The sequence below is a fragment of the Anguilla anguilla genome, chromosome 6 (genome assembly GCF_013347855.1).
Source record: "Anguilla anguilla isolate fAngAng1 chromosome 6, fAngAng1.pri, whole genome shotgun sequence".
Lineage (NCBI taxonomy): Eukaryota > Metazoa > Chordata > Actinopteri > Anguilliformes > Anguillidae > Anguilla > Anguilla anguilla.
Window position 1 is genome coordinate 28,115,890 of NC_049206.1, and position 16,863 is coordinate 28,132,752.

Sequence of the window (16,863 nt, forward strand, 5' to 3'; positions counted from 1 at the left end):
TGACTTCATATTTTGGAAGGATGAATGTGTTATTGGGTAAATGCATTCCCACATGATGTTCTTGTTTCCGTATTTATTATAATATCTGATCGTTTCTAAAGTCTCCTGTAATTGAAAAGAAAACTCAACACACAATTAAGGATATGCTTTTTTTATTGAAGCTCAGAGACCGGTACAAAGCATTAAAGAATATGTAGTCAAAGCTTCCTCGATTTAAATGTGGTGCTTCTGTGTGCTTACAACTCCAGCATTCCACATTCAGAGAGCTCAAGTATAATTAGAATGCTCATTCGTGCTGCACTGATTATATTATGGTTTTGACATGCATGCACATCCTTGCCATGGTATTCATAGTCTACTGAAGCTGCTACCTTACTTAATCAAAATGACTCACACCTGAAAATGAAATGTCAAGCATTAATCCCTTTTTGAGAATCCTTTTTTTCACGATCTGTTAACAAAGACAAATTTTTATTACTGTAAAACTCAATTTTGCTGTATGCCATCTCTTTTTGTGTTTTGAATCATATTCATAAGTAATAATCCAGATAAATATGCTTGTGAGCAGAGAAGAAATTGTTCAGTAACTGTAGAACAAAGAATGAAATATTCTACATTCTTAATGTGAAAAAATGTTATTCAGTATTTAATTTACTATTATATACTGATTAACTAATTCTTTGTAAGTCATCTTTGAAAAAGGTGTCTTACAAAGTATCTGACAGTCAGGCTGAAAAGCACTTGTTAGCTCAAAATAAATTAAAAAAATTCCCCGCCCACCTTTGCCACTTCCCCTTTTATGTTTTCTCAAAAACTAAAATAAAATGAGGTTTAAAATAATGTAATCACTCATAGTATGGAGTCTTTCTCACACTCACTTAATACTTGAAATGTAAAGTCGGCAGTGGCGGGGCAGCAGTGCAGTATAATGGGTAAGGGCCTGGTCTTGTAACTTAAAGATCACAGGTTCAATTCCTAGGAAGGACACTGCTGTTGTTCCCTTCAGCAAGGTGCGTAACCTGCATTGCTTCAATATATATCCAGCTGTATAATGTAAGTGTACAATGCAATGTAAATGTTGTGTAAGTCGCTCTGTACAAATGCCTGTAATGTAAATGTAAAATTATTAATAATAATAGTTTTATGAGGTATTATAATTTAAAGAATTAAGTAAAGAATTGGAAGGAATGTACAGTATACCTTCAATTCCTTGTACATTTGTGTTGTCACTTCCTACTGAAAGCTGTACATACACATGCTTTCTCACATTTTCTAAACCTGAGAAATATTGTCACAGGAAATTTCAACATGCCAGCAAGTATCCAATTTAAACAACAATGTAAATGAAAATAGAATTCACCAGCTTTCAATTTTGAATGTTTCTTGTCGCTAATAAAGTAGGAGAAACTATTAATAACTGCTAAGCCATCTATTGTTTGTTTACTAGGCCATCTGTTTTGCCTATTTACTGTAACATTCATTGCTTGGTGCTACTTTCCAATAAACTGACAGGATTTCCTGATTGTTCATACACTAAGAGAATTGATTGGCATATTCAATATGGTTTTGTCAAACCTCTTGTTAAACAACCCAACTTCTTAAACAGTCTCTCTAATTTTGAATCTACTACTCACTAATGGTTCTGCTTTACTGCTTACCTGTAACAAATTAACATTAAGCAATGAAGGTATATGAATTGGATATATTTATGAGGCACTGACGATACTGAGTTATGCAGTTGCCTTTGACTCTGTACTTAGGAAGACTAGACTTTTGTATTAATCCATTGCAGGGGTGCCAACAGTCATTTTGGGTCCCATGAGAAGATCACATTGGGCCCTATTACCCTAAAGCTGGCAGTATACTCAGTAAGAAGAAAGAACTTCAGGATTGAGTACCACCGGCGAACATGTGCACGAACACTGTTGTCGGTATACCCAGTGAGAACACCGCACCGTTTAAAGTCACTCCATGCCGCTGGGGCGTGAATAATTCAGAATAATTATGAGGCAGCAATCATAACGTTTGAAGTGTTTAAAATGGCTTTAGTTTATCTAGCTATGCAAAATAAGAAAAAAAGGCGAAGGAGATGGTACGTTCACTCTCTAAGTCAGAGTAGGATGGAGAATGGAGAATTTTGTTTGTACATTCAGCAAATGTGGAGTTCAGACGAGGGGGTCAACTGTCTCTTATTTACGAATGTCTTTTGCCACTTCAAATGGCAAAACATGGTGCCTACCATTGACAATCAAAGAGAAACAATGGTCACACCTGCATTTCTTGTCAGTAACAAGCTAATTAATGACCACTGGTAATGAAGTTAATTGTGTATTAGTATAAAGGCTTGGCAGTTTTATTCACCATTATGATTCCCCCACCTGATCAGCTGTAAGAGGGAAATGTTTCAGCACAATATGAGATATGAGATAAGATAATAAAATGAGGGATGAGATAATAAAATGCATTTCTGGCTCCCTCACCTCCCCTGTAACTCATTTCCTACCTGGCATTGGAGAGTGCTGTAAAGCAAGAGAGTGCTGCAAAGCAAGTCAGAGTGCTGTAAAGTCATTCAGAGTGATGAAAAGCTCACCTTGGCCGCGGGGCCCACTGCATGCTTCTTGGGGGGAGGGGGGGTCAGCGGCCGTCTCCTGCTGGCTTCGAAAGGGTGACTATATTACCCTTCAGGAGACAACAACAGTCAATCTTTCACCTTTAGAGAGCAACCGGCGGACTGCAGTTTCACATGTGGCAGCAGAATGCATTCACTTGGAGAAAAGCAATATTCAAAACTGTGAAAGGTGCAACACCTGCTGAGAGTGGTCAGGCACTCACTGGATGTTTAGAGCACTGAAAAATATTGAATGTGTATGCATATGTGTGTGTGTGCGTATACATTTGTATATATATATATATATATACACAGCACTCACACAACATTATATATACACACTACATTTAGCACATATACACCACAGCTAAAAATGCATCTGCAATATTGGAGGTCCTGAAAGTTCTTGGAATATCTTGGAAATATATATGATCCATCTTGCTGTCTTTCAAAAATATGTAGACAAGCTTTCCATTCTCACTGGTAACAAAATTACATATGCTAGCTTTTACATTTTAAGGTGACATCAAGCACATGCAGACTGTGAGAATGTCTGTGAGATGACCAACTTAGTTTGGCAACTGATGCTTTCTTAAATTAACTTTTATTTTTCATTTTTCAGACATCCATGTGTTTCTGTTGTATGCTCAAACAGATCAAACAGACGTTTTAGCAAAGAAAAAGCAGTACACATTTATAAAATGAATTTTGAAAAGTTCTGTTATAAACATTTTGTTATAAAATATTAAATACAACACGTTGTGTGCCAATTAACTAAATACCAAAAATGTACCACAATAGTATTTTATGTCAAATAATGTATATTTCAGGACTCATTTCAGGTTTTGAGGCTCATCTAGCTATTACACTATTCTTGTGTGTCGATGTGCCCCAAAGTCTGACACCAGGCTCTGATAACACTGGCAGGCAGCTCCCCCTATCAGAGGAGATTTGTACCTGGATTTATACCAGGGTGGTCGATTTTTTTTAACTCAATGACAGTTAATTGGACCCCTTAAAAATTAAAATGAATCCAATATGCAACCATACACTGAGATGCATTTTGTAGTCACCAAATTGCATGGTACACAGCAATTTGATATAGATTTTAAGGAATTCCATAAGGAATGGTCCTTATCCAAGTATCAGAAGATAACAAAGGAAAATTATATAATAACTGAAAAACACAAATTAATAACCTCCTCAATCCTTGCATTTCCTCACCTATGCATGCCAATTTTGATTGGAGGTATTGCACCTTTACATGCATTTAGGGAAACTTAACAAACGTAAAGTCAAAGAAATATATTTTGCCGACAACACCAGACTGGAAGCCAGATATTAAATTGTATTACTCCCAAATACATATTTAGTCAATAATGTTCTAATCAAATACAAGCACTTCAAATGAAATGTCCTCAAAGCACAAAGATGCCCCCGATATTTTAGTGTGAGTGTTAAATGAGCTTTTTTTTTTATTGTTGAGTGATGCCTCTGAAATGCTTTTTTTATCTAGGGTTTTCTTGGCAATTCATATTTACACTGCAGTTCTTACACATGATTCAGCCCTCAGCATACATATAAGTGCTTTTAGGTGGAAATAACGGTTTCAAAACTGACGACCCTTAAATTGTTACTGGATTTCCAAAAGGGTTCTTGGTCCTCCAACTTAAAAATCAAACGTGACCATGACAACTAGCCTATCTTGCAAAATATTCACAATTTAACAATATTTAGAAACAACCATTTTAATGGCATATGTAATACTGATCGTAGTAGTAACAATATTATCACAACAGTTGTAATAGTAATAATGTGCAGTTATGTATTTATGATACATTTCTTGGCATAGCAAAGCAAAATTGGAATGTTTCGGAATAGTACTGCTACCAATATAATTGGATATACACATACACAGTACATACAAGTGTACGATTCCATTTGCTCAAAAAGTTAAATTACAAGCTGACATGGTAATTACGTCCAGCTGAAGAAGAGAAACATTTGCAAATGTAATTTATAAAACAATAAAAAGGAACAGTTCACAGTTTATTTTTACTTTTATTTTTTCCTTCGTGGCTATGCCAGAGGTTTTAACTGTTTGTTTTTCAAAAGTACATTCACAAATCCACATAATGTATATATCAGTTACATTAAGGAAAGGTATAATAACACTTCAGAACTAAACACAGTGTGTAGGGTTCATACTGGAGTAAAGCAATGAATTGCTTTTAAATATAAATGCAAATATATAGGTATAATCTGTATAATATTTCAATATCCATTAATATCCATTTATTTTTTTAAATCCATTCCACAATAGATTATAGTACACAAACATAAACTGCTCTAAACAACAATATTTATTAACTTAAAATAGCTGCACATTAAGGATATTATAACCCTTGTTACTTTGAAGGATCATAAACACTTGACATGTAGACTTGTCATTTTTAGTGTGTAAGAATCAGATTTTTTTTAGTCATATTTTTAAAACTACATTTATGTAACAAAATGAAATGTTTGGGAGGTCCAAGGAGTCATGGAATACAGTGTTAACACTGGTGCTTGAGGGCTGTTGTGCTGTCGTCTTTCTTTCTCTCTCTTTCTCTCTCTCTCTCTCTTAGAATGTCACTTTAGGTCACAGACACTCAGGGACTTAAAGGTCACCTTTCATGAAAGAAATATTCTCAGTCCCTAGTTTTAAAAGACTCTTCTCTCTTCATAACAAACAACTTTTTAATCTCAACAGTAAGATGTTTCTCTTCTAACAGAAATGTGACTGAAACTGTAAGTGTCCATTCTTTAGTTCTTTGTGGGCCCCCAGTGTTTTTTTTTGTTCTTTTTCAGTCCATGAAAACAAGATATTTTGCTACAGGGTAACTGAGGCAGTTGAGGGTTCGGAGGCCCTAACTGAGGCATCTGGTTAGACATGAATGTGGGCCCCTACTACTGAAGCGCTCAGTATTAACAGTAAGCTGCTTTAAAAGCGCCGGCCACCAGGGGGCCCTGGCCAGCGCTGACCTCTGCCAGGCAGAGGGGGAGGCGGGAGAGAGGCGGGTCCATTGTGGAAGCTGTGTAAAGGGATAAAACCACACATTTGATTCTGCTGGTCTGCCACAAGAACCACTGACCTGTTCAGCACCGGTGCGATCCGTTCCCTGACACAGGTCTGCTAGTTTTACTTCTGCCTCATTTACAAGTAGTCTTGTTTTACCGTTTTCACAACAAGGCTCATGCAGTACTCAAACTCTGCTTCCCTCATGTAGAAAAGGTGTTCAAAACGAGGATTCGGTTTCTTTTTGTTCCTTGTCCAATTTACTTTATATTTCAAATTGCAGCATTATTATTATCCTTACTGTAATTGAATCAGTTGACATATTTAATGAAAAAAGCAGTTTGTAAAATAATAGGGAGTGAGACAAAAACAGGAATCCAGCCAGATGTTTGAAGCTAAGGAGTCATATAAAGGGTATTGTGGGAGACTTACCCTCTGGGGTGGAAGGGTCGGTGTGGGCCAGGGTGCATCCCTCTACCACGAGGGTGTGGAGGGCGTCCCCTAAAGCCAGGGTGTCCTGGGGGTGGTGGTGGAGGGGGGCCGTGCCTATAAGAACAAAAGTGTGCCACTTCATGGAATTAATAGGAAATATATGGGAAACCTGAAACAAAAATGTTACTTATAATAAAATTTTAATTAATATAAAATAAATATATCTGTCTAGTCTGTTCTTGCAGAAACATGAAGGGCTTTACATAAATGTTTAATTTTCTGTTATAGTACTGTCATCAAGAGGGTATCTTCTTAAAAATAGCTTTTCCTTTGGCTGGATGACAAATTGCCTTTGAATACATATAAGCTGCCCTGCTAAAATGGGGGCTTTTCTTTAGAAACAAGTCCTGTTTTAAATTAGAAAGCAAGAACAAATGTGTAAAAGCTACTTTTTCCCCCCTGCAATAGATTATGATGATGTTCTCTATATGCATGCTGCTTCCATATCTCTAAGTGTCCAAAATGCACTCTACCATGGTGCTTTCCACTTCATTTCTAATGCCAAGTCACTCATACACCATTGCACAAGAGGGAGCTGGGCTTCCTTAGCTCCACACAGGCTTCATCACTGGTACCTGTTTTTGGCTGAACAGCAACAGTGGGGCCAGCCCTACAAACTCGAATGTCTGTGACTGAGTGACTGAGTGATGAAGTTACACCATTGGTCGGCCGAGTTATGAAGTCACACCATTGGTCGGCCGGTCCAGCCATATACTAGGTTTTGACCTGGTCTTGTTACATTGTTGCAGTCATACAGAAACTTTTACTTTTTGCCTCCGAACTTAGAATGTCTGGATTTAACGGGCTTATTCTCAGCAAAGGATACTTTATAAAATTGCCCACCCTCATACTGAAACTTGAAAAAAAACTGCTTCTACATATTATGATCTCAAAATAAGGCTGTCAAAAGTGCCATGAAATTGAGTTTGAATATTAGCTTTTGTAATTAGTTAGAGTTCGAATATATTCAAATATCATTTGCCTATAATTCACAAAAATAAGATGCTTATTGACGGGCGCGATATGCACGTGACGCTCCCTCTAAACTGGCCTACGCGTTATTTTCCACAAGCGGGCAGTAAAATAGAGGACATCGGTGAACTTTAATACTAGGTTACTACATCTGGGGCCTCATTTATAAAACGTATTTTAGATCAACTGTGTGGCACGTGCGTAGAAAATCACGTCAAAGTAGTGATTTATAAAAATTTCAACATGACTCGATTTGACCGTGGAAACGGTCATGGCTCTACGTCAGGTCTTCACTTGACGTATGCACGCAAGTTCATTTCATAAATGAGCCCCCTGCACTATAGCCTAATGCGCAAATGAATAAAGCATTTTCTCGTGGATGTAACTTGCCACAAATCGGCATTTAATAATCATAGGGAAATTACTGTTTATAGTAAATTGCTGTTTATTTCCAACTATTCAAACGGCTAATACCTGTAGCCTAAAACAACATAAATTGCTTACTCTGTTTCGTTTGTTTAACTTCTTCCATCATCCAATTTTAACAAAATCTTCAGAAAAGAAAGGAAGCATAGCCTGCCATGGGAACATTATTTAGCCTAAACTGTTAGCTGACCAGATCTGTTGAACGAATTGAAAAAAGAGACTGGCTCGCGAGGCTAGCTGACCAGTAATGTTAGGTGTCAATGCAGCTGAAAGTATCGCTGGAGGTCATTGGCAAGGAAAACCAGACGATCTACTTGATACGGGTACAGGGCAGAACGTTTTTTGTTGACAGAGGAAGTAACGTTAGCACAGGAAATGAACTTTGCGTGCATTAACATGATTCGCCGCATGAAATTAAAGCCTGCGTGTTAAGTACAATACGCGGGATCCAAAACTAATATTCGAATGCTCAAATTTAGGTTCGAACTTTAAAAAAAGAAAGATTTTCGAATAGTTTTCGAACTTTGAATATTTCTTAACAGCCCTATCTCAAAAACAAACTAAATCTGGATGGAAATTGTTATTGATTTTAAAACCTATATCTGCAATATGTGGTAGTAACGGGGGAGTGTACATGCTTTAAATCCCTTTGACAAATTTAGATTTGTAAAATCAAAGAAGACAATATCAGCTTTTATTTAAGGGTGTTTTTACGATGTAGAAATTACAGCACTTTTTATAAATAGTCCCCCCATTTCAAAGTATCATAATGTTTTGGACAAATGGAGTCACAGGTGTTTCTGATTAGTCAGGTGTGTTCAATTGCTTCCTTAGTGCAGGTATAAGACAGCTTTGTCTTATCAAATCAGTTTTGATTCTAGCCTTTTGATTGCCTTTGGAATCTGTTATTGGTGCTTGTCAACATGAGGACCAGAATTTAAATGAATGCCAAGGAGGCCATTGTAAGGCTGAGAAATAAGAAAAAACAGTCACAGGCATAGGCCAAACTTTAGGCTAACCAAAAACCAAAATGAAAATGTACAACTGTTTGGAGCATCATTAAGAGGAACTAGCACACTGGTGAGCTCAGAAATCACAAAGAGCCTGGTAAGCTAAGGAAGACCTCTACAATTGATGACTGTAGAATTCTCACCATAATGAAGAAAAATCCCTAAACAGTTGTCTAACAAATCTAAAAGACTCTTCAGGAGGCAGGTGTGGATGTGCCAGTGAGTACTGTCCACAGAAGACTTACAGAGACTACACTGCAAGATGTAAACAAATAGTTTTCCACAAAAACAGGATGTCCAGGTTCCAGTTTGTAAGAAGAAGAACCTAAAAGAGCCTGCAAAGGTCTTGTGGATAAATGAGACCAAGATTTATTTATATCAGGGTGATGACAAGTGTGGTGGCCAATGAGAATTGCCCAAGATCCAAAGCCCCCCTCGTCTGTGAAACATGGTGGCGGGGGTGTTATGGTTTGGGCATGTATGGCTGCCACAGATATTGGCTCACTCTTCTTCACTGAAGATATCACTGCTGATACCTGCAGCAGAATTAATTCTGACGTGTACAGACGCATCTTATCTTCCCAGGTTCAATGCCTGTAAATTTTTTGTATTCACTGTAGGTGTCTTCTTGGATTACCAGGCTCTTTTTTCGGAGATTCTGTGATTTCTGAGCTCACCAGTGCTGTCTTCTTAATGATGTTCCAGACAATTGATTTTGGTAAGCCTATGGTTTGGCCTAAGTCTCCCACTCTGACTGTTTTTCCTTATTTTTCAGCCTCATAATGGCTTTCTTGGCCATGTTTGAGAGAGCCCAATCACTGAACAGGGCCTACCTGTGCATAGGTGGATAGGGTCCTCTCATGTGCATTGGTGGTGGTGGTGGTGGTGGTGGAGGGGGTGGACCCATTCCCATAGGCCCACCCATGCCACCTCGAGGGCCACGAAGGTTAGGGTAGGGACGCATCCTCCCCATTCCTCTTCTATGAGGGCACAGCACAGGAATCATTGCAACACACAAGAGCTTCTAAAAATAAATTCAGGGCATGCGCACATATATAGGGGATATTTAGTTAAACAGACTGACTGAGCATCAATCTAATGATGAGAAAATGACTGCTAGTGTTAAGCTGGCTGCCAATAATGTGTTACTTCACATAGCAAGCGATTTATGCAGTGGATGTGAACATTACCTTCCAGGTCCAAACCCATTCATGGCCCCATCTCTGCCTCTACCCCTGCCCCGCCCTTGAGGGCCATATCCTTTCATCATCATGCCCCTCCCACCACGTCCACCTCGTCCTAACCGGCCCCCTCGACCATGCCCCTTAAACCCTCTTCCCCTGTGGAAAGAAAATAACAAAAAGAAGAAAGAAAGCAGTCACAACACCCACCTTCCAAATTCCAATGTTACAGTAAAACTCCCCTGATATGATAGTCATGTGACAGACCTGGCCTTGTTGTCTGATATATCCTCTTCTGTGGAAACCTGGAGCTTCTCTTTGGGCTCCATCACATGCTCTGTGTCACCATCCATCTGATAAAACAACAAACATAAACCTTTAAGTATTCTGATTCAGAGTAGCCTATTGGATAGGACATTGCATACTCTGATACTGAGTAGCTCATTGGACAAGACACAACTGAGCACTGATTCTGATTGGTTGGGCTTCTGTGGGATATTTTAAAACCGCTCAGGTCATCAGGCCATGTCTGGCCCATCAGGAAATACGTTATGGAATAAACTAGCCACAGAATTCAAACTGACTTATCTCAAAGCATAACAGGAACAAAAACAAAAAAACCTCCCATAAAAATTCCACTGTATACCATGAGGCAAGGCATACCAAAAATGAATGGACTGGAAGGTTCCTCAAAAAACAATGCAGATTCAGTATGAGAATACTTGGGACATTATATTATTACTATTATTATTATTATTATTATTATTATTATTATTATTATTATTAATAATTACATTTATATAGCACTTTTCCAGATGCTCAAAGTGCTTTTACATGGGATCTTTAATGACCACAGAGAGTCAGGACCTCAGTTTAACGTCTCATCCGAAAGACGGCATCTCCTACAGCACAGTGTCCCCGTCACTGCACTGGGGCATTGGGGGTTTTATTTGTACCAGAGGGAAGACTGCCCCCTGCTGGCCCACCAACACCACTTCCAGCAGCAACTCAGTATTCCCTGGTGGTCTCCCATCCAAGTACTAACCAAGCCCACACCTGCTTAGCTTCAGGAGTGCATGGAGGTATGGCTGCTGGCATATCTGAGATACCATTTTCACTTTATCAGCCTTCTCTCAATATTAAAACCTATTACATGCTTAAAGAATGTACCCTAATTTAAATGGTACGGACATTTTATATATTTTGTACAAATGTCACCAAGCCCAGCTGTGACAAGATATCAGATGACAGTCAAGGAAGAGTCACAAATGACAGGCCGCATAAGTATGCGTATGTACGTGTGTGTGTGTGTGTGTGTGTGTGTGTAAATAGAATTAACATTAAGCACAGCATCCTAATTCCTGTATCGATTTTTCCTGAAATATGTTTCAGAAAATGTACAAGTATATGGGAGGCACTGTACACTCAGAACAGAAAATCACAAGCAATAAAGCAAGTTGTATTTTCTGGAGGCTGGCTGATATTACATTAAGCATTACATCTCAGGGTGTATTCAAGCATGTACACATCAAGTATTCAAGCATGTAAAATACAAATCATCTCAGTCTTTAATCTCTCACTGTCTTTCAGAAGTGTGGCAAAATCTGGTTGCTATGATGCAATATTTAGCATATTTTTACATATATAGGCCTAATCAGTATTTAGCAACAATTTGTGTTTTTTAAGAGAGAACTCCACCCAAAAAAATCCTAATTTGGTGTGTTGTTTTACCCTCACGTAAGTGAACGGATATGTATTTTGCCTTGAGTAATACTGCATAATCATTACAAATGTGTTGTTATGAAGTCACAAATGCAAAATTTAAAACATATGTAAATTGCTGGAGTCTTGTTACAGTTTCAGCAGCAGCTAAATCTAATTTAATCTCAGAATGAATCTCTCGTCTCTCTCTATAAAATGGAGACATTATTATACCTGGGTGACATCATTATTTTGGATAGTACATTTTCTCATCTGTGAGCTAAAGTATTATATGTGATATATTAGCTTTCCTTTAGAGTTCATGCATGTCCTACATTAAAGCTGATTTTATAGGGCATGATTTTTAATATCTAGGAATTTTGTCCTGTCGTAAGTGGCACTAAAATCCCCCCCCCCCCCCCCCCCCCCCCCCCCACATATGTAGGGTAGCTTTTAAATTAAAATGTGATCGCAAAATAGAAACTGAACAGGTTGTTGTGTGAACTTAAGGGTTAGTCTTTTTTGTGAAATCATAGAAAGGCCTACTGTGTATTTTCTTTTAATGCATCTGTAATGCAGATGCTACCATGTTTTTCAGGAAGATTCCATCATTCTGATAAAAGGACATCACTGCATATTTCCTTGCAACATCTGCTGCCGATACAAATAACACTGGACTAACAAATAAAGGAGGGCAAAGAATGATAACTAGGTCCATCTTGGAGATTTAATGTTGACTAGATGTTGCCTTTTTACAAGTACTTGTTATCTGTCCATTTAAGCAGCTAGCTCATTAACTTGCTCGTGATTTGTGTACTAAACAGAATTCCCAGCAATCCACTATCCCAGCCTGCCTGCTGAAGGAATGTAGCCATGTTCAGTACAGTACCATTTTGAAATGCAGTAGGCTATTTTTTTACGCTAGGTTGTGGCATTGTATGGTAAAGTATGTGGACACCTACATCCAAGATATCATCCCAGGTTACGGGCATTAAAATGGAGTTGGTCCACCCCTTTGTATTGTAACAACTTCCACTCTTCTGAGAAGGCTTTATACTAGATGTTGGAGAATTGCTACAAGGACTTGTTTCCATTCAGCCAGAAGAGCATTAGTGAGGTTGGGCACTGATTGCTGGCTTTCCTATTGATCCCAAAGGTGTTGGATGGGGTTGAAGTCATGGCTCTGTGCAGGCCAGTAAAGTTCTTCCATACCATTCTCGACAAAACCATTTCTATTCTGACCTCACTCTGTGCCCAGGGGCACTGTCATGCTGAAACAGAAAAGGACCTTCCCCAAACTGTTGGGTAATCACAGAATCGTCTAGAATGTCAGTGTATGCTGTAGCATTAAGATTTGCCTTTACTAGAACTACTGTAAGGGGCCAAGCCCAAACCATGAAAAACTGCCCCAGACCAAGGGTGTCCAGATACTTTTGGTCATATAGTGTATCTTTCAGTCAATTCATACATTTGTGTTGGGACTTACTACATCAACTGCTGAACATTTATCAAATAAAATGTAAGGAAACCATATACCACTAAATTCACAACTACACACACTAATCATAACCCTGACCAAATACACCCACAAGCATCAATTAGAAAAAGCTAATCAAAACATGTGAATATCATGAACAGTTTAAGAGACATGCAGCAAGAACATCTTGAAAAAGTATTAGAGATAGGGTGCAATAAAATCCATTCAGGTTCATTGCACACTGATTCATATAAATCATGTTATGCAACACAATATACATAATGCAATGGACCAAATATATATATGAAAAACAACAATGTACCAACATTTAAAATCTGAAAACTCAAACTTTTTTGCTCAAAAGCAAAAATGGGAATTTAAGTAAATTTTTGTCCACTGACAAGTTTGACAGTTTAGAAAAATAAAGCAGTCCAAATATCTCCTTGGCAAAGGGGCACAATGAATAATAACTGAGTTTTTAATAAATGCTGAAAAGCTTTTCTATTTGCAAAACACAACTGCACAGTAATGCTCAATCATTGCCTGTATTTCAGGTTTTGTATTTTTTTCATAACTAGAAAATACAGTAAATATATATCTGACAACAGAAAGTGAATGTCTCCAATGGCAATTATTTACATGGTCAGGTCATGACAATCAGTTCCAATGGTACTGAGTTTGTCACATTCTTTTAACTGAGAAAACTAATACATTTTTGTGTAATCATGTTCTTCAATAACATTGTAAAATCTTAAGCTTACCTTAGTTGAACACTCCAGTTAACAAAGTCCTCTCTGTAAAAATTCACTAACTGCAGAAAGTTCTTCCCATGTAACTGGTTTTTCCAGTGGTATGACTGGATTGAAGTCCCGTTATTATTAATTAAGGTTTTGTCTCGTTAAAATTAAGAACAGAATAAAACTGTGCTGGTAATGACATTCTGTGCACAGAATAGCAGTGTACACAGCAACTGTTAACTATTATTAAATATTAAAATATTACTCTCATAATTTTTAATAACAGGGTTGAGGAGAGACAACAGTATCCTTGTAGACCTGGGAGGAAGAACTAGCTACATTATTATTATTATTATTATTATTATTATTATTATTATTAAAGTATGCTTGAGGTGCTATCTTCTGCAGGTACCTGGTGCATTGCATGATGTCACCAAAACACTATCAGCCATGCTTCATTGAAGCAGTATGCTTTATTGGGCACATTCTGGGAATACACATAGGCCACACAAGATCCTTCTTTTCCACTGGGAATAAATAATGTCAAGATTGAATTCAAGATGTTATAAAGCTCTGAAGCATAGTGCATTGTAAATATGATGCAAAAGAATATATTGAGTGATTTTGGTTTTTTGTACACAATATAAAAAGCACCCCGAAAAGTATGTCTGAAACAGCTTCTTTATTTTAAAACTAAAATTCTGCTAACTTTGCCAACTTTGATCTCCATATTGGTGTTATAAAGCAAAATGCATAAGACAATGAAAACCAACATTAGATGTAGCCTAGGTCTAAACTCTGAAGCCTGTGACCAAGCTATCAAACAGCTGAATATGAATAGTTCAGAGTCAGCCAGAGCTTAATGTACAATGCAGTCTACCACCTGTGCCTCTGCCAACCGAATCGTCAATGCTACCGTGGGGTGAAACCCCAGCTGAAAGTCCTTCTACATGCTTGAAACACAACAGCGCATACCAGTCCAAAGCAAAGAATTCACCTCCTACATAGAATGACATTTACACAGTTTTACATGAGTTTTCATGACACTACTGTCTATGGCTCGAAATCATTTTCGTTGCTGGAAGTCAGGTTTATCTGCTCCTAAATCGAGATGTAGTCTACTGCTGTAGCAACACTAACATACTATTTGTAAAGGTGTTGTTAGATGCATGAGCATACGAAATAATTATTCGGGGCAAATAAAAGGTTTAAACAAACGCCGGCTCATAATAATTATAATGAAAGAAAATTAGCCAACATCACATGGAATTCTGAGAGAATTAACACGCATGTCCAAATCGTTCAGTTTGACAATTAATTTTGTTTTCTGATTTATCATGATCAAGTCAGAATAGGCCTGCGCCTATTGTCTTTACAGCGAAAAAATCGTAGCGGATTAAAAATTCAACCAAAAAAAGCTGGCACAAAACATCTCCGGTGAGAAATGCACGGGGACGTTCAGTGCCACTGTCAGTGGAAAGCACTTCCGTTATTTTATTCACTGGAGCAATTAACTTGCCTATTCTCGATTCCGGATGGCAACATAGGTCAGTGTACGGTGTTCCGGGGTTAGTGAAAATGATAATTTTTCTGAAGCATAGCTGAAATTATTATGTATGCATAATCCCCCCCCCCCCCCCCCCCCCCCCCCCCCCCCCGCCATGGAATTAGTCACAGCACAGAGCACGCAACTAAAATGCACGACTTTGTTTTGCCTTTACATTGAATAAAAAATTAAAATCAGCAATGAAGTAAATCACGTAATGACAATACATGAGCTCTCTCTATTTAAATAAACAAAATTAACTGGAAGGGGAAATACACAACAGAACTCTAAATATCTAACGTATTTACAATCGTTTCTGTATTGCACTTAATATATGATAATTGTGCCATTTCAAGTACATGGCTTTCATAAAATGATTGAATAAGGATGTTTTTACATGCATTATTTGTGCCAATTATATCTATCTCAATCATGAAATGCATGCTAATCCTAACCAAATACCAAATATGATATCAACACTATAACCGTATACGAACCACATATGATGGGGTAAACATTCAGCATAAATCGAGACTGCTCATCACAATCGAGACATGCCTCAGGTTAGCCGTTATCACTAGTGCTAGCTAATGTCTCGCGTATTATATTAATAAATGATGCGCTTGCGGGAATTAATAGAATTCCAATGCCACGTGTAGATCAGTTGTGGCTCGATTTATATGCTCAGCATTTCATTCCTTCACTGGAAGGCAGACACGAAGGGAAAACATCAAATGATAGGCTAACACACGGTGCCATTGTAATGGGGATAAAGCTGGAACGACTCACCTCACTGAAAGAACTAAAAGTTCCCAAGGCGATGAGATGAAACTAACAGCAGAATTAAAATAAGGCTTTCTGTACGAAATAATCAGTAAAATAAATATAAGAAAAACAAAAAAATAGAAATCAGACTACGCTTATACCCCGTCCGCTTGAAATGGCGGCGTGTACAGATCCGACACATCCAGCAGATTTCTCTGTCAAGGATACATTGTAGCTGGGAAAGCCCCTCCCATCGAAAGCACAGTCCTCTCTGGGTTGGCCTGTGAAAACTCTTGTGACGCCCACATAATAATTGTTGTATTGTTATTGGTGGAAGGAAACCCGTCTGCTCTCACGGATTTTTGGATGGAAAATGATCATCAAATGTGCAACAGCAAAAGACGCGCTCATTCGGCGAGGTGAAAGAAATACAGCTATGGGAAGAGTTTGAAACTTAAATAAAGAATTGCACGCAAAACCAATCAATCATCGCTTGTATCATGTGACCTACACCGTTCTATGCATCGTGCTTTGCGATACATGAGAAGATATGGTTATCCCATACAGGTGTCATACATTAGTATGCGCAGAATGTGCATAGGCTACAGCTCTTACATACAGTACAGTCTATCGATATGACATCGGTAATACACGCTGACTGCTTGCTAGATACAAAACCTGTTGTGTATGACTGATGATATGATGATATTAGCATACTACTTAATATAATAGGCTATATCCGAGTCAATAATTAATTGATACATTACTAAAAGCTATTTGCGATAAAGAGAGATAACTCCAGTTATACATTTTAACTCAGCCTTATATAGTAAAGTATACTTCGAAGTTCTTTATGTTATTTTTTTCATGATTTTTTATTATTATTATTC

The 16,863-nt window shown here is 37.9% G+C and overlaps 1 protein-coding gene across 2 annotated transcripts; it reads right to left on the reverse strand.

The window, feature by feature from the left end:
* Positions 1-135: 135 nt before the first annotated feature.
* On the reverse strand, positions 136-16,214 carry si:ch211-51e12.7 (uncharacterized protein LOC336335 homolog). 2 transcript variants are annotated; one of them, XM_035423682.1, is made up of 6 exons: positions 15,998-16,214; positions 10,015-10,100; positions 9,757-9,906; positions 9,400-9,546; positions 6,099-6,212; positions 136-2,679 (listed from the first exon to the last, which is right to left on the reverse strand). In XM_035423682.1, the coding sequence occupies exons 2-6, from the start codon at positions 10,098-10,100 to the stop codon at positions 2,670-2,672; spliced, it is 507 nt and encodes a 168-aa protein (XP_035279573.1). In that variant the 5' UTR covers positions 15,998-16,214; the 3' UTR covers positions 136-2,669. The 2 variants fall into 2 exon arrangements, with proteins under 2 accessions (XP_035279573.1, XP_035279572.1); XM_035423681.1 differs by lacking the exon at positions 136-2,679 and adding an exon at positions 4,341-5,682.
* Positions 16,215-16,863: the final 649 nt, after the last annotated feature.

Excerpts from the sequence above, each read along its gene's own strand:
- si:ch211-51e12.7 (XM_035423681.1), bottom strand. The coding sequence starts at position 10,100 with ATGGATGGTGACACAGAGCATGTGATGGAGCCCAAAGAGAAGCTCCAG. Across the intron at positions 6,213-9,399 it reads CCCTATCCACCTATGCACAG|GCACGGCCCCCCTCCACCAC; the intron begins GTAGGCCCTGTT and ends TTGTTCTTATAG. Across the intron at positions 5,683-6,098 it reads CGACCCTTCCACCCCAGAGG|CTTCCACAATGGACCCGCCT; the intron begins GTAAGTCTCCCA and ends CCCTTTACACAG.